Here is a 25,607-nt window from a genome sequence, read left to right on the forward strand (position 1 = left end):
AATAAAACAAACAAACAAAAAGGAATAAAAGCAAAGCACAAGAAAACAGAGTGCAGCTCCTGTTGAATATAAGCGGCGGACTATCAGAGGTCCCTAGAAGGGGGAGTTATTTCAAGGGATCCTCCATGGTGAAAGGCATTGGAGGTGGATTGATGGTTGTGTGAGTTGTTGAGAGATGAGTTTGGAGTCCAGCAGTCACACCCCCATCCTCCTCCTCCTCCTCCTCCTCCTCCCTCCATTCACACACAGTGTCTCCCTCCAGCTCCTCTCCTCCTCCCCCCCTGTCCTGTGCCCCCCTCCCCCTCCTCTGGCCCCTCCCCTGGCCCCTCCCCCGTGCCGTCTGGCGGAGTGTTGTCTCGGTGTAGTCTTCAGGCTCCTGGTCTATGGGGTGTCAGCGCTCGTAGGAGCGGATCGTATGAGCGGCGTGTACGGGATTTACGTGGCCGATGGATTGTCCGATGTCTGGATTGTAATGTGTGTCTGATGTTGTGGATCCCGAGAGATGGGGAAACTTTACTCCAAGCACGGTGAGCGATGTTCGGGGGGTTGGCTGTGTGTATGGGGTGGTCGGTTGCTTGGTGGGAGACATCTAATGGTGCTTTTTGTTCTCTTCTCTCCTCCGATCTTCACCCCGATCTCCGGACTGGCAGCTGCAGTCTGCAAACCCAGAGAAAGCCCTGAAGGTAGGAAATGTCATGTCCTCTCCTTGTCTTCTGGGGCCCTATAGGTCACGGATCAATGTATTGATTGGTCACTACTGATCACAGCTTGGCCATACATGTAACCATCCTTCACCGATCACATATGACTCACTGATCAATTCCCAGCCAAGTCCTTCTGATCGGTCTGGATGGACAAATCTGATGGCAGGAAAGACCTTCCATATGATCGGTAGTGGTGATCACACACACGCTTTGGTTTTATTATTCGATCTATGTGCAATTCCTTCAAATCCACGTCAGCCACAACTTTTGATACCATTTGATCAAACTGCCAGGCAGTAAAACGATTGATTATTTTCCATTAATCAGCAGCACTGAGATACTTGTTCACAAATACGATCGACTATATGATGAAGTTTTTTCCCTGTGGGAACAGAGATGTGATTTAGAACTTATCAAAATTATCAATAAAAACGTCGTCCCCATATGTGGCATTGGGATCAAATGGGTTGTCCACCATAGACCGATTAGTCCAGTCCATCAGAAAAGAAATCAGAGTGTGTATGGCGCAGAAAACGATCGTTCCAATCTTCCGATTGTATTTCCAATGTCATTGAGCGATTCTGTACAATTGATTTTTAGAGCCCAAAACAAAAATCTAAAAGTTGGATAAAAGTTAGTAAATAAACTTCCCGTCTTGTGGTGTTGTCCCCATGGGGTTGGACTATTTATTATTATTATTATTATTGTTGTGGTGTTTTTGTATTTGTTGGTTTGTTGTGGTTTATTAGTCTGTCCTCAGATCTATTCTCATCCATGGTTCTCTTTTGGGTCCTCCTCCGCTTTTGATGGTGCAGTTAATGAATCGCTGGTTTCAGCCTTTTTCCATGTCGGGGTTTTGGAATGTTCCAGTGTTGTGGAGGGTTCTGCATTACATTGTAAGCCTGTAAAGTTCCTCTGAAGTTGTCCCTCTGAGTGTCGGTCCCATGCAGAGTATACATTAGCTGCTCCTCTCCAAAGGCTACATTGACTGCTCTTCTGTGTGTGATTGAAGAGTGGCCAGAAGAACGTGCCATGTGTTTTTGTGAAGCCGGGGTCATTATCCTCCTGAGGGTCCCGCCTTTTAAGATCTGATCACATAGCGTCGGGTTGTCACCCCCGGTGCGTTCTAAAGATCTGCTTACCACTTTTATGTCGTCCTCCATGTGTTAAGTCTTTGTCAAAGTTTGTCACCTTTTTTGTTTAGAGAATCTCTGGCCAGACCATCTCATGTGGACAACAAAGTCAGAATCACGCATTATCGCTCATCACGTTTTGTGTGCCGCGGTACATTCGCAGGGCCCGTGGAGTAGTATTGCCTGGATGTCAACTTTAAAAGCAGATTGTCCTCTAATGTTTAACTGATTTGGCCAGCTGCACACAACATATGGACTTGGTTAATACCAAGGCAGAGCGTCTTTAAAGCTGAACTCCAGGGATGGATATTTTTCCATAGTTACATTAGTTCAGCTTGGATCAGAGTAAGAATGCAAATCCCGTACCTGGCCGGTTACTGTGGAAGTACTATAGTAGCCGCTGCCACCGCTATGACACCAGATCCTGTGCCTAGTAGCTGCCCTGCTCCATTTTCAACACAGGAGGTTGTTCGCTCAGCCCAGGCGGCACTCAGAGAACTCTCTGCATTTTCCCAACAAATCGAATTGGATGAGGCAGAAACACAGTCGGTGATGTCATGATCTCCAACTCATCCAATCGTAGAACGCTACATATTCACTGAGGAAAAAAACAAGAATGGCACCCGTGCCAAGTGAATGATCCACTGTGGTTACTGCAGCAGGGCAGCCACTCCGCACAGCATCCGGAAGACTAGGAGGATAACAGTAGTAGCGGTGGCTACTATGGTGCTGCTTTCTCCGCTTCCACAGGTATGGGATATGCACACTTACATAGGTCCAAGGTGGATCATTGTAACTATGCAAACATGTCCATACATGGAGTTCAGCTTTAAAGTGACACTAAGGGGTAGACTTACTAAAGGCAAATAGACAATGGGGGTTATTTACAAAAGGAAAATCCAATTTGCACTACAAGTGCAAACTGCACTTAAAATTGCACTAAAAGTGCACTTGGAAGTGCAGTCACTGTAAATCTAAGGGGTCGATCTGAAATGAGGGGAAGCTCTGCTGATTTCATTATCCAATCATGTGCAAGCTAAAAAGCTGTTTTTTAGTTTCCTTGCACTTTCAGTGCAATTTGCACTTGTGGTGCACAGTGGATTTGCCTTTAGTAAATAACCCCTTATGCACTCTGTAAGTGCAGTTGCTCCAAAGCTTAATGAGCAAAAGCTCATTAAGCTTTGGAGCAACTGCAAAGACTTCCATCATCCAATCATGTGCAAGCAAAAATGCAATTTTTTTAAAATTTTCCTTGCACGTAATTGGGTATTTTTTTGCAAAATGAAGCCTTACCTCATTTACTAAGCTTCTGAGCAACTGCACTTTGCAAACTGCACAGCCTATTTGCCTTTAGTAAAATAAACACCTAAATGACATCCTTAGCTATACACATCCGCTACTTTGTGGCCCTGTAATGTATTTCCTTCTTCTTTTATAACATCTTTTGTGAGACCCCAAAACTCTCCTTTTCCCCCTCACTTCCATTTGTTTGAAATGGGCAGTGCAAGTTTAGTTGTGGTCATGTGCACTGCTCTGTGCATACTACACATCCCATAGTCCCTGGTCCACCTTGGAGCAGGTGAAATCGCTAACTGGATGACTCTCACTGACTCTTCTGCTGCTTACTAATCATTTTCAATCTTGAAAAATATCATTGACCACCAGGGTAGTATTGAGTACGAGAAACAGAAATCAAAGAGTTGGCAGGAGAACATGAACAAGCAGAGGCACAATTGCAGAAATTTGTCTCTGTCAAGTATTCATTTGGTAGCTTAGATGATTTAGTGTATGTGGGTGTGTGTCTATATATATATATACACACACACATACATTATAATATATATATATATATAATTATAAATATATATATATTCTCTAAGGAAACAAAAACAAATGAGCACCTTTTTATGAAGACAAAGTTCTACTAATATATATATGAGAGAGGGGGAGACAGATTTTTGATGACTTTGTTTTTTTTTGTTATTTCCTTTTATTCATTTTTTTTTTTTTTTTTTTTTGTAAATGACTAAAACCAAACTAAGGACCAAAAGTATTTTATTTTTGTAAATATTTTCAATATGTCGGTTTGGATGTAGCTGGGAGTTGGCGATTCGACTTTTGTTTGGTTTTGCTGATCTACAAACAAACTGTCATTGGACTGATGATCCTCCTTGTGATTTGCCGTTTGGTTTATTAGATGGGGACCTGATTTACTTTGTTTCTGTAGCAGAGACAGCGCCTGAATGATGGACTTGTGTTTGTGTGAGAGTGTTTGATCTGTGACTCTGTTCCCTGTCTAATCCCTTCATGTGTCAGTGAACCTGTAAGCTGGTTTTTACCAATGCTTATAGCTGATCTTTGAAATGCAAGCATCCTGTGATCTAGTCTAATGCCCTGGAATGTCTTAGATCAGTGATATGGTCAAAGTGTTCCCTTGACTAAAAAGAAATTTGTGATTTCATTTTAATTGCATTGTGTACAGTAAATCTTTTTAGATGACATGTGCGGAGTGGCCCTTAAGCTTCAGTGTAATAAAGTGTTCACTGGGTCATGGTGACTTCAGGAGTGATCCTGGGAGTGGACGGTCTATGGCAATCTATCATTCTTTTTATTATTTTTTATCTATTATGTGAAACTTCTTGCTATTTTTTGTAACTATATATCAATTTCCAACATTGGTTGGTGGTTAGATGGTTACCAAATATGAGGTCAGTTTGGGTGATTCTCTAGTTTGTATAGAAAAGGAAACAGATCTGTCACTGTGAGCCAAAGATAAATGTACAGTAAGATGAAGTCATGGCAGTACAAGAACCAAGGGAAACTGCATATGGCAATCGGAGGAGCCTATGGACTCCTCCATCAGATGTCTTGTGGTCTTGTCTACAGGCAGAGAAGGCAGTGCCATCTTGGCAATAATCCTGCCTTGGGGCTTTGGCTTGTGCTGCGGCTTGGTCTTGGATTTATTAGTCATACCTATTCCCATAGTTAGGTGCCTGGAGAGCCGTGGTACTTAAGGGTGCAGTTGTAGAAGGTTTTTGATAGCAATAGCCATGGCCATGGTGCTCAAAACTCCTAAAGTGAGCAGAGCAGGGCTAGAACACTGCCATCTAAGTGTGCAGCATGAATGAGCTGCCATGGCAGTACCTGTTTAAGGAATAGTTTTTTGCCAGTTTTTTTTTTTTTATGGCCAAAGATGGCCACATGCATTGGGGGAACCTAGTATATTTTTCAGGTTATTGAGTCATCCCAAAGTCTCTTGCAAACTGCTGCCCTAAAACTCAGTGTTTTTAGGCATACTTTTTTTTTCTTTCTACTGACCATTGTTTTCTATGTGTCTGTACACACAGGTGCGTAAACATGTGCTTTGTATAGATGAGTACGAAAAAATGCAGAAATTGTAGTTGCAGATCAGTATTTTACGTGCATATGCATGCAAATACTTGCGCAAAATGTTAATTTGACAAGGTCAAAATTCCATTCTGAGAGCTAGAATTTATTTTACTCTTGTACACACAAATACATGCAAAATAAGTGCAAAAAATGTGCACAAACATCAGTGCCGTGTCCATGTATCCTAAAGGACAAAGAAGAATTGGTTCACCAAATAGACATTGGTGGACATTTACTAAAACTTCATGGTGCAAAATCTGGTGCAGCTCTGCATAGAAACCAATCAGCTTTCAAGTTTTAATGTCAATGCTTAATTGAATAAGCTGAAATTAGGAGCTGATTGGCTACCAGTTTTAGTAAATCTCCCTCATTATGTCCAAGAAAGTCCTCCCAGCTATAGCTAATCAAACAACCATAGAAAGGCAGACATCTCCACAAAAGTCATCAGGCGGCTTCTCGTTCTTGAACATATCATGCAGCTTCGGGACCATTGCGCTCATCTTCCCGATTCGTTTGATGATGGAGCCAGTGCATGCACAAATAAAGGCTTTGTTTCATATACTCTACAAAAAACAGGAAGATCATTTATCTGTCTCTGAGAGATTTTCCAATATGATTACAATCACTTCCAGTGACTGGAAGCACTCATCTCTATCTGGGGAGATTGTTACAAGTGACAGTTCAGTCTGTGGCATGTCTTGCTTTTGTTGGTCCTTGTGTGGTCAGCCTCAGTCAATGGCTTTGACAAGATTGAGTGTTATATAATGTATGCATTATGTCATTAGAAGGCTATAGGACAGAGGGCTGAAGTATTCTTCTTTTTTTTTTTCAATTTTTTTTTTGTTGAAACCTCACCGCAAATCTGTGTTCCTGTAGGTGACAGTTTTGCAGTAAATGCTTGCCTGACTCGGAAAGGCATAGAAGATTGGATTGCCAAGCAAAAGACTTCCCAAGTCCCCAATCACAAGCCTGGGTGCAAAAGGGTAAGTCATCACCTTTCATATTTATTTATATATCAATCTGTTTATTTGGTTTTTCAAGTAAAGCATTTCCATTCAGTTATCAGGTGAACGTCAGTCTATCTGCAGAAAGTGAACTGGAACTGGCCGTAATGTCATGTGTTTAGATACTCTGGAAATGCTGTTTTGCTTTAAAATGTGATCATGAAACTTTCTCTGGGATGGTGTAAAAAATGGCTGATATGTTGTGTGTTTTTTTTATTCAATCCTGCTTAAAGCAGACCTAACAGTCTTACTGGGATGAAAAACGAAACGGTGGGACTAAAATAAATACCTTTCCTGGAGAAAATTGCTACTGCAGGCCGCATGCTCTACTGACCATGTGACACATAGGTTAAGCAATTGGTCACATACTTTGTTTTAGGAAGGATCAGGGGCTGCCCCTCCTCTTCAGCCATAGGCGTGTGCACAGGGCGTGCCGGGAGTGCCTGGGCACACCCTAATCACCTAGTCCACATTAGCATTATCGCTCTGTGTAGCAGCAGGGAAATGGGGAAAGATCTCCCTTTCACCAGCTGTTCCATAAGAGAAGTACAGGCATACCCCACTTTTAAGTACATAATGGGGTTTATTTACTTAAGCTGGAAAGTGTAAAATCAGGCTCACTTCTGCATAGAAACCAATGAGCTTCCAGGTTTTATTACCAAAGCTTAATTGAACAAGCTGGGGTTAGAAGCTCATTGGTTTCTATGCAGAGGTGAGCCTGATTTTTCACTTTCCAGCTTTAGTAAATAAACCCCATTGTGTACTTAAATGTGGGGTATGCCTGTACTTACACACATCTCTTTCACTGTGCTGGCAGGTAGGTCAATGTGCCAGGACCTTATATATAGTATATAGACACACACACACGCACATGTGTGTTTGAGCTTTGGGGTGCACATCCTAATGAAATAAGCTGCGCACACCTACGTCTTCAGCAGAGATCATGTGACAAATTGCCTAGGCTTTTTTCTGGATGTTCCTGTAAGATTGTCAACCGAGCTTTGAGTCAGCCTTTCTCAACTTTTTTTTTATCCCAGAGGGACCCTTAAAATAATTTTCAGATCTCAGGAAACCTCTGCTAAAAATGAATACACCCAAAGCCAACAGGGCATTATTTGTAGATTGAAGATATTCTAAATTAAACACGAATGTGAAATCCCTAGAGTATTTGACACCCGAGGCTGGACATTTTGGTGCTCCCTTGTATTGTTGACTAGTTGGAGGAAGAACGCCTCCTTGCATAGGTGGTCACTTGGGAGACTCTCACCACTAGAGACAGCTAATGAGATCACATTTTGCAGTTGTTACAGATCTGACCAAATAGAGGAGAGGCTCCCTGGGGGGGTGGGATAGGTGAAGACTCACCTTGAGAGGCGTTTCACTCTTTTTACATAGGAAAGACTCGACTGGTCCCAGGTAACTGGATTTTTCCAGTGACATTGGCCTCAAACCTATGCAGGCACTATCAAGCAGTCAGTCCTCCGCTACTTATTGGCCATGGAACACCTAGCAATCTCTGGAGGAACACTAGGTTTTGATGCAACCCTGGTTGGCAAAGACTGCTTTAAAGCGTATCCAAACCCAAGAACAAAAACCAATGGTATTGCATCTTACCGCTGCTTAGAAGTGCTGGCTGCATTCATTTTCTTGTTTCACACTTTATTTTAGCTAGGTAGTCCTACCATTGACACACTTTCTGCCCTAGGGTGACAGCCATACTGAGCAGCCTTGTCACTCTAAGGCAGGCATTGTACAATTTTCTTTTTCAATTTCCTTTTAGATTCACCCTCGGCTATGTAGTGCAAAGGCATTCCTAATTGCATACAAACTGAAAGTGTTTAGGTTTGACCTCATTATTTTATGTTTTTATGTAAATCTATGGCAAATTGTATAATGTATGGCCAGCCTAAGACAAGAAGTATGTTAGGACTACATAACACCTCAATCTCTTCTCCATAAGAGGGAGATAGCAGGGAACAATGCTAACTGATAACCATCCAGAAGTAAAGGGTTATCAGCTCACAAGTGATCTGTCTTTTTTTTTTCCTCCCATTTGTTCAACAGAGATAATAAAAAGCTTTCAATTGTATATTTAACAGATTAAAAGGGAGCAAATAAGAGAAATTTGTTGTTCGGATTTTCATTAACTTTAAATTATTATTTGAGTAATTGCCCAGTTTGTCATTTTTTTTTTTTTGTAACAGAGACTATGCTAATAGAAAAGGCAAAGAGTCCAGTAACTCAAAAGCAACCAAAATCAGATTGTTTTTATTTTTTTTATAACTTCTGAAACTGTACTTTATTAGTTGCTGCTGTTTTGTTTGTTTGTAGGATCTTTCTATATATAATAAAGACCTATGGGTGTAATCATTTTTTGCTTACCAGTAATGCTCCTTTCCTTGTGAAGTGATAATATTTCTTATACGTGTTAGTAATATTTGGAGACTAGCGGCCTCACAAGATGTGGGTTTTGGCATAAAATCCAATTTTTGGGCCCCACTCCGTCTTTTGTTAACCCTTCTCAGACCAGACTGACCTCGGAGCGCAGCGCATACCTGTGTGAGCTAACAGCTTGAGCAGATGTGTATCAGGCAAAACTTGGCATCCGTTTTCTCTCTGTGAAAGATGGAATCCTGTTTTACTACTTTGTATCTGTTCTGAATACAACTATGTGTCAGTCTTGTGCGGGAACCTCACTTCAGCCCATAAGCTGCTTCCATTTATCTGTTTGATTAATGACAGCTTTTTAAGCACTTCAGAAACTGGGGAAAGCAAATAAGTTTATCTGAGGGCTGGAAAATAGATCAGCCCCACAACAAAAGATTTCATGGACAGATCATAGAGGTAGAGAATTGTTTGAAAATACTTGTCTGCTTTGTCTTCTAAAGAAAAAGAGAAAAAAAAGGTGTCAGTTGTTTTATACAGAGATGAGCATGATAGTTTCACTTGGCTTGCGATAAGCACGGAATGTAGCCATTTTGTGGGTTTACAACTTCTTGTACGCATTCTTCTTCCCCTTTTTTTAAATTTAAAATTTTTTTTTTGTATTTTTATTTATTTTCTGGTTGTCTCGAAAACCCTTACCAGTTATGTACACCTTCAAGGAACTGATAGTATAACTAAAGGTACCAATAGTCACTAGTTGACTGCTGCCTGATTTTTACCATTTTGGCAGCATCGATGTTGACTGTCTTTATGGCCAATTTTAGACTTTAGCAGACATGCCGAGCTAATACATTGTTGCCCAGGAAACGATCGCCAGGGAGTGTTCGCTAAAATTCCCTTCTGATACCTGCTGTTTTTAGAGAATAACACAATCCCTGGAAGTGTTTGCTGACTGTATATGAATGGAAGCTTGCATGTCCATGAACTGATCTGAAGGCTGTATTCACACTTGTGTAGTATGTGAACGCACGCAAAAGATGCATGCCATGCTTGTGATGCTAGTCAGTGTTAATTGTGTCCCAAACATGTAAAGCGCAAGAAGGTGCCTGAGCTTCTTTGTGGTGTGTAGAGCAGCACCTTGAAATCAATAGACTGCCCTATGTGTGAAGTACAACAATGTGCAAGAAAAGTGCATATGCCCAACACCTGACTTTGTGTGAATGGGGCCAAAGTGTATTTCCACTTTACAGTCAAATAGAAACCCCCACTATATGTTTGTGTTCTCACTCGCACAGCCTACCTAAAGATAAAAAATACTGTATACCTTTCTTTCCTTTCTAGGTGTTTGTTTGGTGCAGGCCTAAGGCAGTCTAAGCAATGTGAAATTCAACTCAAACTGCCTCAGCTGACAAAGAGGGACACATTGGGGGTTATTTACGAAAGGCAAATCCACTTTGCACTACAAGTGCACTTGGAAGTGCAGTCTCTCTAAATCTAAGGGGTAGATCTGAAATGAGTGGAAGTTCTGCTGATTTTATCATCCAATCGTGCAAGCTAAAATGCTGTTTTTTATTTTCCTTGCATGTCCCCCTCAGATCTACAGCGACTTTACTTTCAAGTGCACGTGCAGTGCAAAGTGGCTTTTCCTTTAGTAAATAACCCCCACTGAGTTTCCTCTCATTAACATACTATTAAATCTCAATTACAACTGATAATGAGATATGCCAGTGCAGTGCAGTTTTGGGGTTTTCAGAAAAGGGCAATTCATTTGTAAGCAGTATTCATTTTTTAAGTTATGTTATGTGAATGAGAACATGTAATAAATATGAAGTTAGTATTTGCAACCAATGTGGCTGTAAAAAATGGAAATACAACTTAAAGTGGAGTTACGCTCATTGGAACCCTCCCCCCCTCCGGCGCCACAATTGGCACCTTTCAGGGGGGAGGGGGTGCAGGTACCTGTACAGTACAGGTATCTGCACCCACTTCCGGCATAGATATCTGCAGAATCTACGCCCCTTTCCGCAGAATCTACGCCCCTTTCCGCAGGTCCCCCGCTGTCTGCTGGGAAACACACGGATTCCAGAGACAGCGGGGACCATCCTTATTGCGCAGCGCGACTCGCGCATGCGCAGTAGGGAACCAGGAAATGAAGCAAGACTCCACTTCCTGATTCCCATAGCCAAGATGGTGGCGGCAGCACCCGAGAGACGATCGAGAGATCAGCTTCGGGTGCCGACATCGCGGGTGTGCTTGGCGGGTAAGTGTCCATATTTTAAAATTCAGCAGCTGCAGTATTTGTAGCTGCTGGCTTTTAAAAAAAAAAAAAAACGGCGGAACTCCCACTTTAAAGTAAACCTGTGCTAGCTTTCTAAGATGCAAACAAACACTGACAGAGGGGGTTATTTACGAAAGGCAAATCCACTTTGCGTGGCAAGTGCACTTGGAATCGCTCTAAATCTGAGGGGTAGATCTGAAATAAAGGGAAGCTCTACTGATTTTATAATCCAATCATGTGCAAGCTAAAATGCTGTTTTTTATTTTCCTTGCCCCTCGTATCTACAGCGACTTTACTTCCAAGTGCACTTGCAGTGCAAAGTGGATTTTCCTTTAGCAAATAACCCCCAGTATATAGCAGGTACAACAAGCTACCTATTTTTACCCTGATGGAGCTTCACTGCTCCCCAGTCCACACTTGGAGGCTCTATTCCATTACACCTCACGCTGCCACCCAGTTGGCCAGTTGCTAGGTACAAGGTGTGTGACGTGGGGGTGGGCATGAAACCTTCAAAAAGTCTGTGTTTGAATAGGAATTTTTGCAGAGTAACAGTAGATCAGGGAAGGATAGGGGAAACCCTTGTATGTTTTCTAGTGTTCCTGCAATACCCTGTCAGTATGAGATTGCATTATTATTAAGGTATATCCAAACCTTTAAAAATATTGCCACGTAGATCTAAGAGACATCTCTGCCAACCATTCATTGCCTTTGGAAACCTGGTTGTGCTGCTGCATTGGAGGTCAAGAGTTGGCTGTGCTAGTTGGCAGGGGTGCATGGATCACAGCATTGGTGAAATGTTTTCAGATATACGATATGTATTTTAAGAGTGCTTAATCTCCTTTTTTTTTTTAAATATTCAATCTTGCTTAAAGCAGACCTAACCGTCTTACTGGGATGGAAAAGTAAAAATCAGGACTAATGTATGTACTTTTCCTGGATAAATTGCCGCTGTAAGCTTCTTCCTTTGCTGGCCATGCCACTCAAAGACTGGGCAATTAGTCACATTCTTTCTGATTTTTGGAGAATTAAGCGAGATACACCTTATACAGCTTCTTTTGTTCAATTTCCTTTAGATTTATCTTCAACTATGTAGTGCAAGGGCCTGTCCGATTTCATACAATTTGAAAGGGTTTAGGTTTGACCTTATATTATAGAGTTTTGGTAAATCTAAAGAAAATTGCATAGCGTATAGCTTTAGAGACTAAGATTGGTCCAAATTTAGATCTGAGCTTCTTGCAGTCAAAGTTTAAACCCTCTAAAAAAAATTGCTATGTGTTTAACAAGCTCAAAGCTGTTTGGTCAATATAGAGTTCTATTCACTATGAAAAGAACTCTACCTGACTTTTGACTGGCCAGGTCTATGAAATGTACCTGCCAAAAATGAAATAAGAAGGTCGCCATTGCTGAAAGCTCTTTAATAAATGTCAGTTGCCAGGCTGTCCTGACATGATGACGGCATAAAAAATAAATAAATAAATATATATATATATATATATATATATATATATATATATATATATCCCCAACCAGGCCTCTACCTGCATGGAGCTTGCATGGTTTCCCTGTGCTTGTGTGGGTTTCTGGGTACTCCACTTTCCTTCCACACTCCAAAGACATGATGGTAGGTTAATTGGCTCCTGACTAAATTGGCCCTAGTGTGTGTATGTGATCTAGGGACCTTAGAATTTAAGCTCCCTGCAATGCAATTGTATGATAGATATATATATATATATATATATATATATCGTTATTACTACTCCCAGCAGTACACCGATATCGCCGTCACATGACATCTCCTATTATGGTGCAGTTGTAACATCTTTGTCTCACGTTTTGGTCAGTGTGAAAGAACAAATTCCTGGCAATTATCTCATCACCAGCTACCGGTATATCATCAATACAACAGGCCCTTTGTTCTTTTTACACTTTTGTCTCAGAAAACACAGAGCACTTAGTGTTTGGAATTTCTGACTGCAGAAGGATTATAATGCTTACATTATATTTGGAGCAACTGCTTTTTTCTGTCTAATGGAAGAAGCGTGTGGACAAGTCTTGCAGCAATTCATCTTTCTTTTGAAGTCCTTGCTTGGAGCATGTTTATATTTTCTAATAAAGGGACTTATTTTTCTTTTTCATTTAGTGAGGAAAATGATTAGTGGTGAAATTATTCTCCTATATACTTTAATCAGTGCAGGAAAAAAAAAAAGTTTCTGTAGAACAAAAACTTGCTGTGCTTGCATACTTACTTATTTAAAGGAAAAGAATGGAAAAAGATGGTTTTAATCCTGCTAGAGCTATGAGATCCGCAGCCTGTGTAGCAACTGAACTATAGATAAAGTCTGCTTTGCATAGGAACATTGTCTAGTTTATGAACTTTGCTTGCTGGAGGATACTGGAAAGTTTAGATCGGAGTTGCTGGTGAGCTTCATTTTTTTTTTTCTGCTTTTATTGTTGATTCATTTCTTTGTAGCAGAAAAAATAGTTTTGTCTGCTTTTTGTTGTACACAGTTATTTTGTTTTAATTGTCTGGAAGCATATAATAATCTTACCATATGTTTCCTGCAGATCACTTTTTCTATTGCTGATGTGTTAACTTGGTAGGAAATTCCATAATTCATTATTGCTCAGTCAGTATGATCTGCTTTGGACTGGGTTACCTTGGAGAGCCACCAGAGGAATGAATAGTAAGGGACCACCCTTTTTGGACAGCATTAGTGACAGATGCCAAGTGAAAGCTGGCCCAGCAATGTGGCCTAATGGAAATGATCATGGTAACATAGACGTACATTGATGGGTGAGGCTTAGGACTTAGCACGCGTGGTGGAATACATACAGTTTTCAGCAACCAGTTTTGATCCAAAACCTTTTTTATTTTGCTTTTGGCTTTATGATGTATGATGTATGACAATTCCTGTACTTTTGCTGCTGCTCCAAGAGACTGCTCACAAGACTGTCGGAGCTTGGTAATTTGTCAAGGATTGCCAACATGTTAGAAGAGATTGTTAATATTCCTTGTGCTGGTATATTTTTTGGGGAGTCTTCCTAGCTGAAATGTTACCACCAAGTGTAACTTGCCCTTGCGTAAAATACTCAACAATAGCAGTACTAGGACCAGCAAACACGATTGCATGTGCCTTAGATATTCTGTTTCATCTAAAAAACAAAAAAAATAAAATATCTCTACATGTCCCACAAAACCTATGGCCTACTTCTGCTACATGATATTTTGATCATCTGGATTGCAATTAGAGAGGATCTTTCCCAATTTCACAGGAACTACTACAGTTTTTACTCTACTATAAAAAAAAAAACACTTACCAACGGAAATAAACCGTCTGGACACTACAATATGTATTAAAGAAACAAGCTTGAATCTAAATAAAACTCAGAGACCGTTCCACTTAACTCAGGCATGGCAGATTCCATCTCGGACACATACAATAATCTGTCATCTAGCGTCTGCCCATAAGTTGCACCATAGACAAAAATGCCCAATTGGAAAACCTCAGGAAGAATATCATGAAACAGGGATATAATACATTGACAACCAATGCACAGATAAGGAAATCAATTAACCCCCAAAACCAGTATTTTATTTTATAAACAGACTGAAAGGCATAACCAGGTCCTACTGGTGGGCACCTAAAAACCTCATGCCTGGAGTTTTAAGAAAAATCACAAAAGAACCCCAGACTCATTTGTACAAAGACTTCAGAAGACATTCCTGGTACCACCTCTCCTACCATATTAGCAACCACACAATCTAAGACAACTTGTGGGAAGTTCTCCTAAGCAGCCCAGTACTAAATGGAGTAGCTTCCTACATGTAGAAGAGATGTTTAAACCTCTAAATCATTCATGGGGTTACAGTACCGGTGTGACAGAGTACAGAATACAAGGCACATTAACAGATCATCAAACTTGGTATAACTGATAGTGTGTGCAAAATGCCCTACAGGACTCAATGTTGGCGAGACAGGTTAAACCCTGTGCCAATAAATTAACTATAAAATTAACGGCAAAAACAAAAACAAAGCTTCTTTAGCCCATTTCTGCATCAGAGGCCACAGTATAAACAAGATTATGGTACTGATGGAGAACTTCAAATCACAGAGGCTGGAATAAATGTGAATTTATACAGAAATTCAAAACTCTGACCATGATTGAAATAGGGACAAGAATTGTATGTGGCATTACAATTTCAGCTGAATTTCTGGCCTCTGACAAAAAAGCCTGTTTCTCCTCCAAGCCTTTGAGCAAGGGTATATGGACATTTTAAAAACTCCATTACCCCTGACATTTCTTAGGTCCTAGTGAATTGCCTAAAAAACACTTGATTTCTGATTACTTACAATAACCATTGTAGTGTGTCAAGAAAACAGTTGTATTTAATAAATGTATTTCATTGCGTCTGTGGTATGTAGACATTTCTAAAGATCCCATATTTGAGATGAGGACTGGGCTTTGTCTGTGCTTATCTCTGAGTCCTTTACCCTAATAACACTTCCCAATCGCTATCTTCATAGCATGATCATTTTTTTTTTAAACAGTTATTTTCATTACTCATCCTTAGCATAGTAAGACTTTTTGATCATCACCAGTGCAATGTGTGGAAATGATAATTTCTGTGGAATAGGGCTTGGGACCCAACAGCACAATATAAACATGCAGGTTATGGTGAGAGGGGAGTAAAGGTTAACAAAAAAGCCTTCCAACTGAATTTGTGGATAGTACAATAAAGTCTTAGGTTGGCCAATAAGGTACGAATCATGTATGGCCGGCTTTAGACCAGAAAGTAATCTAATTTCACACCCCATCACATATCTCAAAAATTAGAGGATTATTTCTGATTTCAAAGCATTGGTCAATGCAGATCATTCCTTTAAGCCCCACCAGCCAGGTGCACATCAAGAAAAGCTAGTGTATAGTGCAAAGATAGCCTAATATTATAAAGTCATCTGTTCCTAATTGCGTACTGCTGTTTCAGGCTTTTTGGCCATCATCAGTGCAGTGAATGGAAACCATTGCTTCCATGAAGTAGGGTTTGGGACCCAGTGAAACAGTGTAACTATACAGGATATAGTGTGAAGAGACTAGGGCCGCGTACACACGGGCGGACTGTTCGCCCAACTTTGTCCGCTGAACAGTGTTTCAGCGGACAGTCCGCTCGTGTGTGGGCTTTCAGCGGACAGTCTGACGAATAAAGTTTTTCGTAATTTCCGTAAAACTGTCCGCTGAAACTTGGTTTGAGCGAACAGTCCGCGCGTGTGTACGCGGCCTAAGGGAGTCAAAAGGCACCCATAACCTAACCCTTGTACCTAGCACTTTTTTCCTTCTCTCTAACCAAATCCTATGACATAAAGTAACAAATGAACACTTAACCTGCCCATATCTCTTAGGGGCATGTTTATAAAGTAATCTGACAATCAGAAAATATTCTCTGCAGGTGAATCTTCCAGGTCCATGTGTTTTAATTTAGTGATTAATTCTCCACCAGCGAATGTTTGGTGAAAGTCATATTCATCGCTTTGTAAAAAGAACCCTTAGGGCTGGTTCACACACCACAAAAACGCACTCCAGATCTGTTTTGTATGCGTTCCTGCATACACTTTTTTTAATGCATTCCAGTGCATTGTTTTTGATACGTTTCCAGATGCATTCCAGTTTTTTTCGGGTTTTTTTTTTTCACTGTACTGGGGTCCTTTAAATTTTTTATGCGTTTTACCATGTTCCAGTACAGTCAAGTGCAGGAAAAATTCAGCATGTACTACTTTTTTTTTCTTTTCTGAAACTGGAACACCCTGAAACTAACCACACTGGTATGAACTATGCCATTGGAAACCATATAACCTACTTTCCATGCAGTTTGATGCAGAAAAAACACTGGACTACATGTGGTGTGAACTGGCCCATAAAGTATGGGCAAAGTAAGGGCAAAAAAACATTTTAGTACCTCTGAATATATGCACATTTCTCCTTTTTTGTCCTTTCAAACACACTACATATACAATGAAGTAACAGTCAAAGTGCTAGAAATATATAGCTTGCTCTATTCTTCCTGTTTAGCTGACCACAAGGTGTCATTTAAGGCCCGAATTCCTAAGCAGGAAGATGGTGTCCACCCTGCCCACTTTATTTCAAATGAATTTGACATACCAACAGTGGGGAATGCATAATAAAATTCTAGACATTTTGATATTGGAAAACGGTTGGAGGGAGGCAGTGGGCATTGGTGGTGACAGTGGATCCGAATGGGACAACAGAAGTCACTGGGGATACCCCAATGTATTTATTTCAAACATGCCTTGACCAAATCTAAGAATTTTCACATTGTGCTGCTATTCTCTGTGTAGTTGACTACAATCTTTTTTGATCTACAATTAGCTTAAAATGATGTCACCAGTATTGGCTGTATGTAAAACATAATACATAAAAAAAATCTCTCTTACGCTAATTGGACTGCAGATAATGGTTTAGGTAATATGAAACTATATTTTAAGTTCTTTTTACTAAATCCTATAATGCTGTAGAGTTTCAGTGATTGCAAACTAAAAAAGATAATCCTGAATATTTTGAGCAATATAAAAGTTTAATTATCAAGAGTCTAGCAGGATGTTAATTAAAAAAATGTATTTAAATAGATATGTCAACAGTGTATGCAACAGAAGGCTGACAAAAAGAACCAGACTTGTGTTTCGGAGGACATGGTTCCAAAATAGACTTTGCTACTATTTATTTTCCGGATTAGTATAAAGCAAAGTCCTTGAATTTTTTTTTTTTTTTTTTTTTAAGTACTACTTGACAGGGAGGGTATTGAATTTATAGAAATGTCTCCCAGTAGACTGCTATGAAGTCTAAATTCGTACGAAGAATGTGAAAACACTTTGAATAGTTTTGGCATTACTGCTGTCGCAAATATTACAGGTCAAAGATCACATATTTTGTGAAGGTTAGTGGTTGAGTGTAGTATAACCTAGCACACTTAAGATGCGTTATACATGCTTTGGCCTGCCTTTTAATTTCAGTTTTATAATATTGGTATGACCGATGATGCAAAGCGCCGTATTCGCCATGAGGTCATTTTCATAATAAGCGATTGCCTGCAGTGCTTTCCCCATTAACAATAAACACTTTGAAAGGGATCGTGTTGACTCTCCCTAGTTTCCTATGAACGTTATGGTGTAGATTTTGTTATTTTAAAATAAACCATGGAACAAACTGAAATGATTGAAATGCCAATGAGGCTTACGTGAGTTTCAGTTTCTTGAAGTGCACCTTAGGATCTGAAAAACCTTGGAGGCTCTATAATGCAAATGGCTAGAAGCCGCCATAATCGCTAGCTCTTACCACCCCTTCTGCTTCCCACTCTTCCCTGTTTAATAAGCCACCCATCACAATGATGGAGTAACAGTGAAGTGAGGAGGATCAAAGCAAAGGTGCAAAGCATTTCCAGTGCTTGGAGACCATAATCTGTGGATAGTTTTTGCATTTTTTTTTTAATTCATAGATTGTAGGCTTAATTGTCTGTAAGCAAAACAATTGCTCAAAATTCTGACTGTAGATATCCATAATAATAATAATAATAATTTGATACTCTATTGGAAACCTTGACAAATGGTCTTAACATACATTGTAACAATTTTTTACTGAAAATCTGTTGGTTTTACAGTATATTTGCCTGTTTAGTGGTCACTTGGCATCAATTTTTCATAAGATTGGCTAAAATATGTTCTATCTATATGTCATGTTATGTTTATTTGTCTGTAGTTAGAGCTCACATGTTGATAGTGGAGCTCTTGGGTGCCGTGAATGTTCTTTGCTGCCAGTGAAGTGGTTAAGCATGCCAGTGTTGTTTGCTTACCACTTGGTGGGAATACCCCTTTAAAGCGACTAAATGCTCTTGAGGCATAATGAAGGGATTAACCGCACTGCCAGCAAAGTAACAACGCTGGATTCCAAAGAGTTTTCCCTGAGTGATACCAGTTGCTTCTATAGGTTCAGTTCAGCTTCACATAGAGAAAGCTTGGGATATGGAGCCCCCTCCTCATAAATTCATTATTTTGGGCAGTGATGTGAAGCAGATGCGTTGGTTGACAGTTTGTTCAGGAACCATCTGGATTTCCAGCTGCTGATGTCCAGATTCTCGAAGAGTGCTGCCTACTCTGCAGAAGATTTTTTATTAGCACATACTGTGTGCTGTCCACTATAGTATATATCATCTCCTTCATCACTTGTTTTGTAAATTCCAAGGATCCATGTACTTAAAATTTTTGATGTGCAGTACGGTATTCATTAACTTTACATGTAAAACATTTTCTGCATTCTAAAGCCAAGACTTGCATTTACATCAGAGCTACACAAATAATCATTGCTTGTTTGTGGCAATAGTCCCATTTAAAGCAGAGTACACCTCCCAAAATGTTTTGTGTTCAGCCAATGGGTTATGTAAAGTTGTAAACTAATTTTATCGGAGAACTGAATTTTTACAATCCAGAAAAAGGCAGGGATTTGCAAAAAAAGTGATTCAAGCAGTTGAGGTTTGATGATAATTTCATATGTAGACATAATCATTGGAAATGTCTTGCTTTGCACATTGGCCTATAGGTATCTATTTGTGTCTGTAGTAGGAATTGTCTGTGAATCTCATGCAGTTTTAAAATTCTGTTTCGTTATATAGCCTTGCAAATAAACCACTTGTGTCCTTCCTGAAGCCTTGCGAAAAACCCCTACAGGTAGCTGTGCCCCATCCTATCACTGTCCCTATCCTCCTACTCTCTGCGTCACCGAGTTTACTAATGATATCCACCCAACACTGCAGCTGTGAAAAAGTTAGACATTTTGCTTAGTTTAAGGACACACATGCAGGAGCTGACAATTTTGACTTGTTTGCGAAGGTGTAAGATTCCAAAAAGCATCTCAGAGGGTCATCGGGACCCTGTTCTTGCAACTTATCCTCTCCCATTTTCTCTTTCCCCACATTTCCAATCGCATTTCACATACCAAGCCAAACTTTTAAGGCGCAAGTTCGAGATGCAAGAAAAAATGAAAAGATCAACTAACACCCTACCGTCTGCTGTACTTACCACTGGGGGTGATGAACTATCGGGGCCTGCACAGCCATTACCCCTGGGGGTGATGAACTATCGGGGCCCGCACAGCCATTACCACTGGGGGTGATGAACTATCAGGGCCCGCACAGCCAATGCAGCTGTCTGGGGATATGATATCTCCCCCTTCTTTCTGCAGCACTTCCAAGACCGATCAGAGTGAATCCAATTGGTCAGCGCTGGCAGAAAAGATTGTTTTTATCCATCCTGAATGCAGAAAGAAGGGCGAGAAGGGTGGGGATATCAAATCCCCCAGACCACTGTACCTGCTGTGTGGGCACTGACAGCTTATTATCCACAGAGGTAAGTACAAGGTAAGGTTATTGGAGGGGTGGGGGAGGTGTAAGGTGTTCACCTTTTTTCTCTTTTTCTGAAAAAGTGAGCAACCCTTTCAATTATATTAGTGATTAGTGCAACAAGCGATCATTATACTAATGATATTATTATTCAGGTTTTATATAGCGCCAACAGTTTGCTCAGCGCTTTACAACATGAGGGCAGACATTACAGCTACATTACAATTTGGTACAAGAGGAATCAAAGGGCCCTGCTCGTTAGAGCTTACAATCTAAAATAGGATTTATACAGTGCCAACAGTTTGTGCGGCGCTTTATAATATAAAGGAGACAGCGCTGGGATTAGGAGGACCCTGCTCCTGTGAGCTTACACTCTGAAATGTAAACATCTCTGTGAATAAGTTTTTTTTTTTTTTTTTAAGTTTTAAATGTCTCTGCACCAAAATAATTTAATCACATTTAAAGGAGATTTTTCAGTCAAAGTGAAGCTAAATCTGGCAGCCCAGGGGTTAATTCTGGAGCTGAAACGCATAAACATACTGGGAAGGAAGTAGCTGAATAAATACATACTCCTTGGGTGCTTTGAGGTAGTAGCCAATAAAGACTTGGAGGAGGACTAAAGTGTGGCGGACAATCAGTCGTCTCTTCTAGGCACAGCCTTTCATGTGAGGTTGTTAGCAATTTTGGAGGGGGCCGGGCCTTCACCTCTGTGGTCTCCTTCATGTTAGAAAAATAACATCAGTGGCTCCTGGTGAAGCCTTTGCACTGTAAAAATAAATAAGAGCACAATTTTTGTGTGTGTTTTTTAAGGTAATACCTGTCTCTTTTTTTTCTGACCCCCTCCTCGAGTTCCATGTTCTTCTGCTGAAACATTCTGGCCTGAATCAACATAAATGACGTACAGAGTGGAAACGCCACTAGCACTGCTGTTCAGGGAGGTGGAGATGTGAATGTGAGAAAGAAAAGGATTCTGGGAAACTGGCATAGGATAGCTGTTTAATTCCTGAAAGACTTTGATGAGTTCCACATGTGCTTCAAACGTGGATTGTTGTGGTTCTAGAGAAGAAATTGAGCGTATCGGTAATAAAGGGCTAGTTCAAATAAAAAAAAAAAAATGAAAAGGTGACCTATCACCCTACAGCTCCCCCCCCCCCCCCACGTCCCTGCGGTACTTACCTCCATGGGCGATGAGTGGTTAGTGCTCACACAGCCAGTGCTGCAATCCAGGGATTCACAATCCCTGCTCTTCTCTTTCATTGTTCTGCAGTGCTTGTAGGACAGATAAGAGCGATGCTCTGTGACGGCGCTGACCAGAATCGCAGGAAGCCCTGCAGAAAAAAGAAACACTAACCGCTCATCACCCATGGAGCTAACTACAGTGGGGGAGGAGGCTCGAAGCTGTAGGGTGTTGGTTCACCTTTTCATTTTATTCTTAAAAGGTGAACTTGCACCTGTAAATGTACGTTTGGCTTGGTAGTTGGATTGTGATTGGTGAAATGTGGGGAGAGAGAAAATGGGAGAGAAAAAGGTTACAAGAACAGGGGGTCCTGATGACCCTTTAACCACTTCAACCCACGGAAGGATTCACCCCCTTCCTGACCAGAGCACTTTTTGCGATTCGGCACTGTGTTGCTTTAACTGACAAATACGCGGTCGTGTGACGTTGTACCCAAACAGAATTAAAGTCCTTTTTTCCCCAGAAATAGAGCTTTCCTTTGGTGGCATTTGATCACCTCTGTGGTTTTTATTTTTATAAACAAAAAAAGCGACAATTTTGAAAAAAAAAAAAACAATAGTTTTACATTTTGCTATATAAATATCCCCCAAAAATATATAAAAAAACATTTTCTTTCCTCAGTTTAGGCCGATTATGTATTCTTCTAGAAAAAAATCTCAATAAGCATATATTGATTGGTTTGTGCAATTGATAGCATCTATAAAATAGGGGATAGTTTTATGGCATTTTTTTTTATTTTTATTATTAGTAATGGCGGCGTTCTGCGATTTTTATCGGAACTGCGACATTATGGCGGACACATCGGACACTTTTGACACTATTTTGGGACCATTGTCCTTTATACAGCGATCAGTGCTATAAAAATGCACTGATTACTGTGTAAATGACACTGGCTGGGAAGGGATTAACCACTAGGGAGAGATGAAGGGGTTAAGTGTGTCCTAGGGAGTGATTCTAACTGTGGGGGGGATGGGCTTCGACTCACATGACAGTGATCGCTGCTCCCGATGACGGAGAGCAGTGATCTCTGTCATGTCACAAGGCAGAATGGGGAAATGCCTTGATAACAAAGGCCCGTTCTGCCTCTCCGTGACATGATCATGGGCACCTGACGGACATTGAGTCCACGTGACCCACGGTCACAGAGAACGCTTCTTAACCACTTGCTTACTGGGCACTTAAACCCCCCTCAGTCCCAGACCAATTTTCAGCTTTCAGCGCTGATGCACTTTGAGTGACAATTGCGCGGTCATACAACACTGTACCCAAATGAAATTTTTATCATTTTTTTCCCACAAATAGAGCTTTCTTTTGGTGGTATTTAGTTACAGCTCGGAGTTTTATTTTTTGCTAAACAAACAAAAAAAGATGCAAAAAAAAAAAAAAAAAAATCATGTTTTAATAGTTTGTTATAAAATTTTGCAAACGGGTCATTTTTCTCCTTCATTGAAGTGCGCTGATTAGGCGGCACTGATAGGCTGCATTGGTGGGCACTGATGGGCTGCATTGGTGGGCACTGATGGGCTGCATTGGTGGGCACTGATAGGCTGCACTGGTGGGCACTGATAGGCATAGTTAAGGCGGCACTAATAGGCACAGATAAGGCGGCACCGATGGGCACAGATAAGGCGGCACTGATGGGCAAAGATGGGCACAGATAAGATGGCACGGATGGGTGGCACGGATAAGTGGCACGGATGGGTGGCACGGATGGGCACTGATAGGTACCACAGATAGATGGGACTGATGGGCACTGATAGGTGGCACTGATAGGTGGCTCTGATAGGTGGCACTGCTGGGCACTGATGGGCGGCACTGCTGGGCACTGATGGGCGGCACTGCTGGGCACTGATGGGCGGCACTGGGGTGCAGCACCTGAGGCAGATTTTGGGTGGCACTGTGGGTGGCACTGCTGGGTGGCACTGTGGGTGGCACTGTGGGCACTGCTGGGTGGCACTGTGGGCACTGCTGGGTGGCACTGTGGGCACTATGGGCACTGCTGGGTGGCACTGACAGGGGGGCACTTACTTTATTTCAGGATGGCACTGCGGGTGGCAGGTGGGCACTGGCAGGGGGCAGGTGTCCTTTTAAATTGCTGGCCGTGTTCGGGACTGATGTCCCGAACACGGCCGCCGGCGATCGGCTTTTTTTTTTTCTCCTCGCGCTGTCAGCGCGAGGAGGAATACTAGCCGGTTACCGGCTCCGTTTTATCACATGATCAGCTGTCATTGGCTGACAGCTGATCACGTGATAAGGGGTCGGGATCGACCCCTTACACGGATCGGTGATCAGGCGAGTCTCACGGACTCGCCGATCACAGAGCGCGCCGCGCGCGCCCCTCAGGGGGCGCGCAGGCCGCTCGTAACCGGGACTACGTCAATAGACGTAGTCCCGAAAATGTGGGTCCGCGCTATTGCCGTCATTTTGCAATAGCGCGGATCCCAAGTGGTTAAAGGGGACATACCTGTATGCCCTTTTGCCCACCCGTGCCATTCTGCCAACGTATATCGGCGTGCAGCAGTCGGGAAGCGGTTAAATTGATTTTTGGTTTCCGACCCCTTCACAAACAAGTCAAAATTTGTCAGCTTCCACATTTGTGTCCTAAAACTGAGCAATTTTCCAAACTTTATCACAGCTGCAGTGTTTGGTGGATAGTATTAGTAAATTCAATGACTTCTTTTACTTGTTGCCTAGAATTATTGTTTAAAGTCCAACTTCGGGAAATTTGAAGTGGGGTTGTGTTCATTGTGCAAGCAATAACATTTGTTTGGGTCTAGCGGAGAGAGTAAAATCATTTTTGTTTACCAAATGCTCCGCTCCCGTTGTGGACTGTCCCTTAGCATTGGACATGACAATACCATGGACCCTACATTGGTCTTGATGATATCAGGAGCTTAAGACGCTGTAGCATGGGGGAGAAACAACTGTGGGGATTACTCTTACGGCACAGAGGATTGGGTAAGTAAATCTACTTTTCCATGCCCCCGGACCTAAATGAGTAGTTGACCTTGCAGTGCAGGTACAGTTCCACTGCAGGAGAGAATTTTCAGGTTTCCTGGAGTTCAGCTTTCAATTCTAATATAGTCATGGTTTAGATTAATAAGCAAGTTATTGCTTTATGAAAATTAGCAACTGGGTTGTTTTTGCAAAGCCCATGACAAGCAATGGTTTTGTATTTTTGTGTTTTTCTTTAGCACTGGATGGACTTTGGTAAATAGGAAGTGGGAGTTTGGCTCCATTCAAACTTGTGAGGTTTTTCATTCGACTTTGGACATCAAAGTCTCATGACAAATTGCACTGCCTGTTCAAAATCAGTGCAACTTAAAGTTGCAGCAACTTTGAACAGATGCCTGCACTACTTTGGTACAACTTTGATCTATAGAATGTAAAGCTGGATCTAAATCTCATCAAAAGTTGCATCAAAGTTGCACTGGAAATTGTGCAACTTTGGGGACGTACTAGTGTGAATGGAGCCTTTGACTACAGCTGGAAAGGTGTTTGTTTTTATAGTATATTTCCACCTTTTTAGTAAAATAAAAATAAAAAAACGCACTATTTATAAATAAAATTGCATAAACACTTGTCCAATGAAAGTGCATGTACATGCATTAAAATTCTGTGCAATTTGGGTAAAAACATATGTTGTTTAGGCTACTTTTTTAGAGCTTGAAACGATAAGTACCGTAATAAAATACTTATTTATAACCACTAGATGGAGCAGAGGAGCATAGGAAATGCATACAAAGATGCAATATAACTTTGCTAGAGAATGCTAAAAGTATTTAGCAAATAAATGTAACCACTAGTTATAACCATTAGTTACAATTTGTAGTTGCATAGGAACTGCATTCATCATTGTAACAAGAGATACAGAGCGTAAGAATTTCAGACATTGCTAAAGGGAATTAGCAGGTAGATAAATGTAACCAAAGGTCAAAATGTTTAAATTTAAATTAATATTTTTTGCTAATTTCCTCTAGCATTCTTTAGAGTTGTTGCATTTACTTTGGTCCTCAGCTAACTCTAGTGACCATAGTCAGGTATTTTACCAGTGCAAAGAAAAAAACATTCAT

At 41.0% G+C, this 25,607-nt stretch overlaps 1 protein-coding gene across 1 annotated transcript in view; it reads left to right on the forward strand.

The window, feature by feature from the left end:
- Positions 1–329: 329 nt before the first annotated feature.
- The window catches only part of NKD1 (NKD inhibitor of Wnt signaling pathway 1), a 130,147-nt gene continuing 104,869 nt past the window's right edge, over positions 330–25,607 (forward strand). Inside the window, exons 1-3 of the mRNA XM_077458403.1 lie at positions 330–527; positions 651–683; positions 6,104–6,210. Of these exons, the coding sequence (XP_077314529.1) occupies positions 503–527; positions 651–683; positions 6,104–6,210 (165 nt within the window). The 5' untranslated portion in view covers positions 330–502. The remainder of the gene's footprint in view (positions 528–650; positions 684–6,103; positions 6,211–25,607) is intronic.

Source organism: Lithobates pipiens, unplaced genomic scaffold, assembly GCF_037356315.1.
Source record: "Lithobates pipiens isolate NorthernLeopardFrog02 unplaced genomic scaffold, aLitPip1_a1.2 Scaffold_10, whole genome shotgun sequence".
Taxonomy (NCBI): domain Eukaryota; kingdom Metazoa; phylum Chordata; class Amphibia; order Anura; family Ranidae; genus Lithobates; species Lithobates pipiens.